The sequence below is a fragment of the Pygoscelis adeliae genome, unplaced genomic scaffold (assembly GCF_000699105.1).
Source record: "Pygoscelis adeliae isolate BGI_AS28 unplaced genomic scaffold, ASM69910v1 Scaffold179, whole genome shotgun sequence".
NCBI classification, from domain to species: domain Eukaryota; kingdom Metazoa; phylum Chordata; class Aves; order Sphenisciformes; family Spheniscidae; genus Pygoscelis; species Pygoscelis adeliae.
Genome location: NW_008825612.1, coordinates 897,978 through 907,646, shown reverse-complemented (window position 1 = coordinate 907,646; position 9,669 = coordinate 897,978). Strand labels below are relative to the sequence as shown.

Sequence of the window (9,669 nt, the reverse complement as noted above, 5' to 3'; positions counted from 1 at the left end):
CTGAACACAGTATTTGAGGTGCGGCCTCACCAGTGCCGAGTACAGGGGCACGATCACTTCCCTACTCCTGCTGGCCACACTAGTTCTGATACAGGCCAAGATGCCATTGGCCTTCTTTGCCACCTGGGCACACTGCTGGCTCATATTCAGCTGGCTGTCAAGCAGCATCCCCAGGTCCTTTTCCGACAGGCAGCTTTCCAGCCACTCTTCCCCAAGCCTGTAGCGCTGCATGGGGTTGTTGTGGCCGAAGTGCAGGACCCGGCACTTGGCCTTGTTGAATCTCATACAGTTGGCCTTGGCCCATTGATCCAGCCTGTCCAGGTCCCTCTGCAGAGCCTTCCTACCCTCAAGCAGATCAACACTCCCGCCCAACTTGGTGTCGTCTGCAAACTTACTGAGGGTGCACTTGATCCCCTCATCCAGATCACTGATAAAAATATTAAACAGAACTGGCACAGATCAGGCAGAGTCTTGAGTCCCAGCAAGAGCTCCCCGTTCAGCCAGGCTGGTCGTCTTCCCCGCCCGTTCTTCTTATGGTGTATGGGGACAGCCTGTTCCTGTGCCTTTAAGACTTCCTTCTTGAAGAACGTCCAGCCTTCCTGGACCCTTTTGCCCTTCAGGACTGTCTCCCAAGGGACTCTTTCAACCAGTGTCCTGAACAGGCCAAAGTCCGCCTAATGGTATTAGATGGAAATTTATTGAGCACTCAAATAAAGTATTAAGCAAGTGTGACATAATAGGTTTATTCAACAGGTTTTGCTGTCAGTCTTTGCTAACACATAGCAAAGAACAACTTAATATCCTGAAACTGTTACAATGCCACTTTTTTGTCCTAAAGATGATAGTGAAAGTGAGGAAAAAACTGATAGCATGGGTAGTGTAATTTCATGTTTCTTATATATAACTAGATGCACAGTGGTAAGAGAAATCATGTAGTACTGCACTAAATATGCACTTTAGAAGGTGATGAGATAAATACTTTCATTGCACTTTAATGAATAAAGACACTGGAAGATTGTCTTGTGCTGACTATTTCTTAACAGCTCTTACCCTAATGGCAGGTCACTTGCAGATTCCCAGGTGAAATACTCTAGAATTAAAATGAATGGATTACTGTGTCTTTTTCTCCCCAGGGCTTGATGGATTGTTTTGATTCTCACTTGGACACACTTCAATCATTTAAGAACGAAGATGAGAAGAATATGCCACTAGTCTTGCCTGAAAAGTTAGAGGAAATGAAAAGAAGGTTGTGATCCTCAAATTCCCTTTACTTTGACTATGTTGTATTCTAGCTCTGCTATTGACTTGCTCTGCTATTCTGAACAAAGCACATAATTTATCTATGCCTTGCAGAAAAAGAGCATTTTCCACCTAAGCACAGATTGACTGTTATGCGGAGCAGGCAGGTTCACTCATTGGTCCAATGAATGTCTAATTATGTGTAGAAAGTGGAGCTCATTAACAGGAACTTTTCAGATGCCCTTTGCTAGTGTGGATAGGAAACACCCACTAGGGGTAGGAAACATGAATATTTTGAATATAAAAATTTCTCTGGTGATGTGGATTCTCTAATTTTTAATTTCCACCTTTTAAAATCACCGAGATCTACAGGTTGTGCAACCCCATATATCTGTTGGAGGATATTTTCAAAAGTGACCAGTGAATTGTGTCTGTAATTCTGAGGTTTTAGGCTAAAAACCTTATAGAATCGTAGAATCATTAAGGTTCGAAAAGACCTTTAAGATCATCGAGTCCAACCGTCAACCCAACACCACCATGCCCACTAAACCATGTCCCTAAGTGCCTCATCTACATGTTATTATACATTAATGCCTTCTGTAGCCAATGATTTTGCATCAACTTTTGGAACATTTCACTGTTTGCAGATTCAGCAATATTCGTTTCACAAACTCCAACACCTTTCTTGAATACCACTATGGACTGTGCTCAGCTATTGCTAATGAGGTGATGTTAAAGCTAAATATCTGGGACATGAAATATGGGACAAAAGAGTCCGTGGAATCACTGCTGGAAAATTGGAATGTAAGTTTAAAATATATGTATCATACCCTGACAAAAATTCTTCTTCCCCACCTCTCTTTGATTCAAGCTTGTGTCTGTCCTCATCTGAAGATACTAAGATAGTTGGTAGAAGCATGGTAGACTTGTGAGATCTGGGATTTATGCAAAGAAGGACAGGTAGACTTCCACAGAAGCTTTCTCCATGTCTTCCCATTTTCCTCTGAATGAGAGTTCTGTCTTCAGTTTGGAGAAACAGAGCGAGCTGTGACTGTAATTTTCTCTCTGCCCTTTTTTATTCTTTATTGGGAAGATTTCTTTCTTTCTAGACTATTTATAGGGCCAGCAGTAGCAGCCCTTCCCTAACTCAAACCTCTCTGGGGTAGTTCAGTAGTTGCTATCTTCAAAAACAGCCATTACCCACAGAGCTGGCTAATACTGCCTTTTGCTGTTGCCTCTTCCTTTTCCAGCATCCTTACCTCCTTATGCTTCGCGGTGAATATGAATTGTCTTGTTTTGTTATATTTTGTGCTTAGCTCAGCTTCTGGGCTCAAGTTATTAAAATGATGCCACGTGTAGGCCTATGGGAGGGGATGGATTACCCTACTCCAAATACTGCCGAAGATGCATCAAGAATAGAGGCAGAGAGATGAAAACGCTGATGCCATCAGTTTTGCCCCATCTCCAGTTAGTGGGACTCCCCGTGAATTCCATCTTAGTGGAGTTTCTGAAGAGTTTCTCAGAAGCTTTTCAGACTGGCAAATCCCTAGTTAAATTAGTGGGAATTTCACCAGCATCAGAACTGTGGAAGGAGACAACAAGAGGTTGTATAAAATACCAGTTTTCCTGAGCAGTATTAACCTTACCCTGTGGTGAGATGGGAGTACAGAGTTAATCTGTGCTGAGTTTCTTGATTCAGTTGGGTTCCTACCTTACTGTCATGTAGTATAGATGTTGTACTATCAACTACAGTTGTGGTTCATGGTCTTTCTCAAGTTGATAGAATACAGAGCTTTCTCTAGGAGTTTAAGGCTTGTTGCTGGCTCTCCTTCTGGTCCCATGTTGTGCAGTCCTGGCTGAGTGGTGGTGTGGTGGCCCAGGTTTGTCATGGCCACAGGAGAGGTTGTTTGGTAGCCTGCTAGGTCGGACGTTTGTAGGAGTGGGGTGAGATGCAGCTCAGACAGAGGGGGGGCTGAAGATCATTCCCTATGTGAATGTTCAAAGCACAAGTCTCCTCCTCTGCTCACATTTCTTCCTCTCTTACCCTTTCTATCCCCAGTTTGGATCATACTTGATCTGTGGCAGGAACTAGGCACCTCGATATTTCTGTGCATGCAAGGAAACCCACCTTTCACTTTCATCACTTTTTTGACTTACGTGACTAAATTCTGCCTGGCTTGTTCTAGATGCCATTTCTCAATATTGCCCTAGGGCCTTAACTTTTTGGAATAAACAGTCCTGACTCATGCAGGGCTGTGACTCAGGCAATGACATTCAGGCGTTAATATTCCCATTTAAGTTACTCTCTGCACAAGCAGAAAAAGGAACAGGTCTATTTCAGACTAAAGGGTGCAGATGAGTTGCTGGATGGGCTTTGCTAAATTTACGTTTAACCTGCAGGTTATAGGCTCATATTGAAAAAAATGTATCTCAAGCTGCATTTCGTGCCTAGTTTTATGCGGGTTAGTGTTACTCGTGCCAATTACTTTTCACTTTGGGCAGAATTTCATTGAAGAAAAGAGACTTGAAATGCAACTAGAAACTGCTACTCACATCTGTGAAGATTTGAAAAACAAAAACATAAGCAGTCCTGGCTTAGGTAAGCTCGTGCACAGAAACTGATATGAAAACCTCTATTTTGAACTGATGTGCTGTTGCCAGTTTTAATTCACATTTATGTTCTGCATAAAATAGCCTCTCTGTTTCCAAATGTGTAATAATATTCCCTATTTGATGTCCTAGCTGGAGATCCTCAAGAAATTAGCAAACTTTTTAAGACAGTGGAGTCAAAGATTTCTATGTGCAGAGACTATATTTCCAATGTAAATACCACCCTACAGAAAGTCTTGTCTTCCTGGAGTAATTATACAGAAAACATCCACTTACTAAAGACGTGGCTGGAAGAAAAACGAAATGAGCATCCAAAAGAGGTATGTGGTTGGATTTCTCTTTGTAATGACTGACAGAGATACTTGGAAGCCTCCTGGAAGGAAAGCATTATACATGACAGTGGTGGTTGTTGTTGCTTTTCTGTTCTTCATTTTGGAAATAAACTTTTGGCAGGGTTCTGCTTTAAATGATTTCAATGCCTCTGTCTAGATCCCTGCTGAGATCCTGGCAAAGTGGAATTCAGTTCATGGTTCCTTAAATGAAGCTGGAAACTATCTCATCGAAGTCAGCAAAGAGCACGTTGGATCAAATATTGCCAAAGAGCTGAAGAAACTGAACAGGAGGTGGGCTAAGTTCATCAAGAGGACACACTTTGTAAGTTACTAGTTTCTTGTGACTCTCTTGCTATGCAGCCTTCGAAATCATATTTTCTGGACTTATCAGCTTGCTAATCAGAGGTTAATAAATGTTTCAGTCAACCCAGTATGGCGAGTTTTAAAACAGGAGGAACAGAGAATACACAGAGGTATCCCATTCTTAAGTCTTTGTGACTCAGTTAAATGCTCTTTATGACACGATGGAAAATGTTCAATTTTTTAAATGGAAATTTTAAAGCCACTTATAAAAGGAAATCTTATTGCAGGATAAAGCTCTTTTTCAGTTGTAGAGATGGAAGTAATCAATTTGTTAAGAGCTTGTGAGCCTTTGCTGAATTGTATAATCTCTGCCTTAGCTAGTAGAAAGTAATTATTGCTGCATAGATATTTCTAGGGTTGTGTAACTTTGCACCAGCTCACTTGACAGGTTTTTAGGCTGCTGTAAGTTCCTATACAACCTGCTTAATGTACATACATTACATTTCCTAGAATGCTTTCACAAGAATGACATTTTCACTCTGCCTGGGAATATTAGAGCTCTTAATTTTCTAAGTTGAACCATTCATTGACATTTATTAAAGGTACTGCTGTGACAATAAATGGTGGCAAAAAATTACAACATTTTTGTAGGAGATGAGCTTAATGAGAATGCAAGAAGATCAAACGAAACATGTTCCCAAGAGTGAGGGAAATCCAGAGTTTCCTAGAAAAACCCGTAGTAAGAGATGCTTTTAGGAAATATATTCAGAAAACAGAGATAAAGACGCCTCCTGCACCCTTACAAGGGCTTAGAGACTTCAGGAGTTATTTTTCTGGCATTGCTTTGGACATTATGGCTATAATATAGATTATATTTATTTTTATATATAAAAAGGCAAGGGCAAATGCTTGAGCTCTGGCCTGTGACTCCCAGTACCATTAAACTGTTAGCATGCTCCCTGGTCTTGATTTGACCAACACCAGCTATTGTTCTCTTGGAGAATTCCCTGGCATAGCCTGGGGGATGCTACAGCCCAGAAGTTATTCTCCGTAGTAGTGTGGCTGTGGCTGCTTACTTATAGGGGAGGGGGCAGGCCAGATGGGCACAGGTTGTGCTGTCCCACCTGCTCTCAGTGTTGAAGAACTGAGCCTCACATGGTTTATTTACCAGTATGTTTGGCATTTATTTCTCCTTTGATCCCTGTTGGGTGCAAAAGCTGGAAGGTAACCTAAGTGGTGAGTGTGTGTTGCAGGAGGGTAGTGGAGAGACCCATGAACCGATGATGGGTATGAACATCTTACCCTGCTCTTTGTTTATAGCTTGTTGAAGAGAGCACAGATGCTGCTGAAAAGACCAGGGAGCTTCCGGGGAGCCTGGAGAAAATTGAAGAGCTCCTTGGAGGGGTGGACAACTGGGCAGCAGAGATCGGATGCCTGCTTGGTGAGATCAGTCGTGAGGGGCCTGTGCAACCTGAGATGGAGGAACGTTTGCAGGTGAAAATGGAAATATGCTGCTTAAAATACTTGTTCATCAGATTCTCATCTTTCAGCACGGGTTCGTGGCTGGGGTAAAATGAGCCATCACCAGTGAAGCAGAAATGAATGTGGATTTTGTGCTGTAACACTGGTAAAAAGTCAAGGCAATGCTAGTGTTTTGATGTTATTTCCCAGGGTCGCTCCCGGATGAGCTATAAATGAATCTTCCAACATCAGTGTGTCCAGATGACAAGCAGGTGCCAATGAAATGCCGTTGGTGCCACTGATCAGCAGCTTGCTCTTGAGTGATATTAATTACTCCCTGTCCAGCACAGCATTCACAGCAGGCTAAAACTTTGCAAGGTGCCGAGTTGAGAATTTCCCCTGGTGATACAGTGCTTTCTGTCATCTACCCTGCAGTGCAGGGAGGAGGTTTGAGACAGCTTGGCTGTATTCAAGGCTTACCTGTCAAAAACTGGAATACTTGAAGTATTTTCAGCAGCATGCTGGGTAATTTGTGCATCTCAGCTTATAGGCACTTGCTCTAAACATCCATAATGAACACTGATGACTTTCTTGTTACTTCCACTAGTCTCTATTGTTTCCTGTGTCTCTCTGCCAGGGATTACTGTTTCCCCCCCTAGCAGATGGCAGGTGGAAATATGTGTATATAACTCAGCAGCTTCAGTACAAAGTCTGATTTATTTTCTTCACCTGCCAGTGAAGGTGAGACTGAACAAAGATACCAAGCTTTGCACTGGAGAAGCTGAAGGGAGTGTCTTATGTTGCCTTTTGCTATTTCTGCAACAGGGCCAATATAATCTAACGGTAGGAAGGTGACCACCAGAAGGAGGTTTCATTGGAGCTCTTCTGTCTAAGGGCAAAAATTAAACATAGATCTTCTTTGGTACATTAAATCTACCTACAATAACTGTGAACCAGGATTAGTGTTAGTTTACTTTTGGTTTGTGCCTTCTTGCGCTGTGTTTAGTTGACAGAATTAGGAGTGTGAACCTATGAAAAGAATCTATTTATCTTTTTGTAATTGTGGGCATATGTTTATAAAATAAGCCTCATTTTGCAGTGTGACACTAGTTTGTTAAAAACAACAAAGTAACAAAAGACACCCTGAAATACAGCCTCCAAAAATGTGACTGGTATTGTATCTCCATGTCTGTGAGCAGAAGAGATCAGGTTGCTTATTACCTGCAGTACAATAGGTCGAGATCCAGAGTAAAGCACCGATTATCATTAGAAGAATGCTAATTGATAACTTCAAACAGGAAAATGTGCTGAATATTCATAGATCAAAACAGCTCTAATAATGACATTTCATGATAAATATTCAAATATATCACACTACTTTTCCATGCAAAATACCCAGCTGCTTCCTGCCTTTTAGTACTGAATACCACAAGAAAATCTGAGCCTTGATATGTGTTTACTTTTGGATGACTTCATGATCAGACGCTGCACATCCAAATGAGTGGTTTGTACATTCATTTGGAAAGCTGTTTGGATGGGAGAGCGTGTTTAAAAAATACTTCTAATTGGCTCTGAGGCAAAGACATGGGAGGTATCACATTGACAGAAAGACTGTTTCAGCAAACAGAAACCCCTGTGGATGGCAGCAGACTTCTTTCTCTCGACACAGAGATTTTGCAGTGCAATACACTGACCATAATTGGAATATAAGATTTTTCCTTGACCAAATATTGACCATCCATGATCAAGGCTGGCTTTTTCATTCGGTTCCTTTAAACAAAAAGGCATAAATACTGTAGAAGCTTCTAATGCTTTTCATTCAACCAGAGCTTGGCTGCAAGGGGAACCTCATGCCAAGAAGAAGTTGTGGCAGCAGAAGAGATATTGCAATCCCTGATGCAAAATGTTTCAAGTCAGGTGTCCCGACAGCATTCTCACACCACTGGGCTGCAGGCACGAATTAAAGAAGCCAGAGAGAAAATAGAGGTACTTCTTTTTTTTGTTATTGTACTTTATACAGACAGACATCTCTAATTTTAGCATTATGTGATTAGGAAGACTCCTTTTCTTTCATGTAAAATACAAAAGGGTTTATACTATTGGAATCAGTCTCCCAGACTCTTGCTGGGGCAAAAACTAGAACATTTCAAAGATCAGTATCTCAACTCGAAAAGCTTGAGTGATGTTATGAAGCAATAGCTTTATGTAATTACTGACACTCAGGCATGTTCTGAAAAGAGTCTCTTTCTTCCAAGGCTGTCATGGGTGACATGAACAACATCTTGTCCAAATCTGAGAAGAGACCCTCAGAGAAGGAGGCTTTGCTCAATTTTGAAGAATCCCAGAAAGAACTTGAGGCCTCCATTTCAAAGGCTGTGCAACTTGTCAGTCAAAAATTAAGTCCTGAAGAATGTGTTTCAAGATATGAGGTGGGTTTGTTTTCTGAGCCAGCTGAATTTGAGTATTTCTTTGTGCTATTTAGTATCTAAAAGGCTAAGGTACCACAGTGAGAAAAATATCAGAATTTTTTTTTTGGTAGCTATTAATGCTTTTCTCAGCTTTTTGATTCAGCACTGTTAGCATGGCAGGCAGCTTGAATGAAGAAACGTATATCTGTATGGCAGTTTATTCAGTGCCCTGCCTTAACTTAAATTACTCCATCATCCTATCAGAACTCATCATGTTCTGAACTACAGCCATTTTTTTGCCTGGTTAATAATTGATTCCCATCAAGAATCACAGGCCTGAATTCTTGGACAGGTTTTTAAAGTGTGATTATAAATACTGAATCACCTCTTTTTTCCTAGTAGCTAACTGGTAAAGAAAGCGTCCGATCTCAAAATCTGGATGTCTTAAAGGAGTCCTTAGTGAGGTATGAAAAATGGAAGCGCCCAAAATCTGTGTTGCCTCATCTTGCACGGCAGGTCCTGGGTGGCCGTGTGCCGGGAGCAGTGCAGAGCCTCACTGCAGGCCATCTCATAGGGTCCTGTCGCACTGATGCAGACCTTTCACCCGCTCTCTGACAGGCACGGGGCGTGGCCACGTATATTCTCTAGAAATGATGCAGCGTTCAGGGACCTTAATCTTTCTTCTTTGGTACCAAATTTGCCCCTAAAAGAGGAGTTACAAGAACAACATCTGCTTTTCTCCAAAAAGCATACACTGATACTGTCTGCAACCTTTTTACAGGTATTCAAGGGTGGAGAATGCCATCATACTCACCCATGCAAGGGCCATCACAGCCCATACATGCAATGTATACATGCTTTATGCATGGTTTTTGTGTGCTACTGATGTAATTTTATTAGATAAATAAGCTACATTCGGTTCTGTTTATTTTTCATTATGATGCTTTTCTTGCAGGAAGCTTTTAATGCTCTGGACAATAAAGTTCTTGACAAATTTTTGAAAGCAGCTGAACAACTGAAAAATATTTCATCTGATTGTGAAAAGCTGGTAGTGGAAGAAAAGAGTAAAGATGTTCGTAAAAGATGGGAGGTGAGATAATATAGGAAGGAGAGAACCCACTGTCTGTTCTCATTAGGCCTGGCATCTTTGAATAACAATTTTTTTGTCACAATATGTTCTGAGGTTTTTATTTGCTTTGTAATACCATCTCACTATCTCACAGGGATAATGTGTTTTGAATTTTGCAGGCAGTTCATCATGAAATTGTATCCTGTGTCCAGCTCATAGTAGAAAGAGAAAAAAAGAAATTTAACGC

The 9,669-nt window shown here is 41.3% G+C and overlaps 1 protein-coding gene across 1 annotated transcript in view; it reads left to right on the top strand.

The window, feature by feature from the left end:
* Positions 1 to 9,669, top strand: part of SYNE2 (spectrin repeat containing, nuclear envelope 2) — a 203,754-nt gene that overhangs the window by 36,326 nt on the left and 157,759 nt on the right. The window contains exons 13-22 of the mRNA XM_009332747.1: positions 1,134 to 1,246; positions 1,887 to 2,043; positions 3,742 to 3,838; positions 3,982 to 4,169; positions 4,339 to 4,503; positions 5,805 to 5,978; positions 7,773 to 7,931; positions 8,201 to 8,374; positions 9,309 to 9,443; positions 9,602 to 9,667. Of these exons, the coding sequence (XP_009331022.1) occupies positions 1,134 to 1,246; positions 1,887 to 2,043; positions 3,742 to 3,838; positions 3,982 to 4,169; positions 4,339 to 4,503; positions 5,805 to 5,978; positions 7,773 to 7,931; positions 8,201 to 8,374; positions 9,309 to 9,443; positions 9,602 to 9,667 (1,428 nt within the window). The remainder of the gene's footprint in view (positions 1 to 1,133; positions 1,247 to 1,886; positions 2,044 to 3,741; positions 3,839 to 3,981; positions 4,170 to 4,338; positions 4,504 to 5,804; positions 5,979 to 7,772; positions 7,932 to 8,200; positions 8,375 to 9,308; positions 9,444 to 9,601; positions 9,668 to 9,669) is intronic.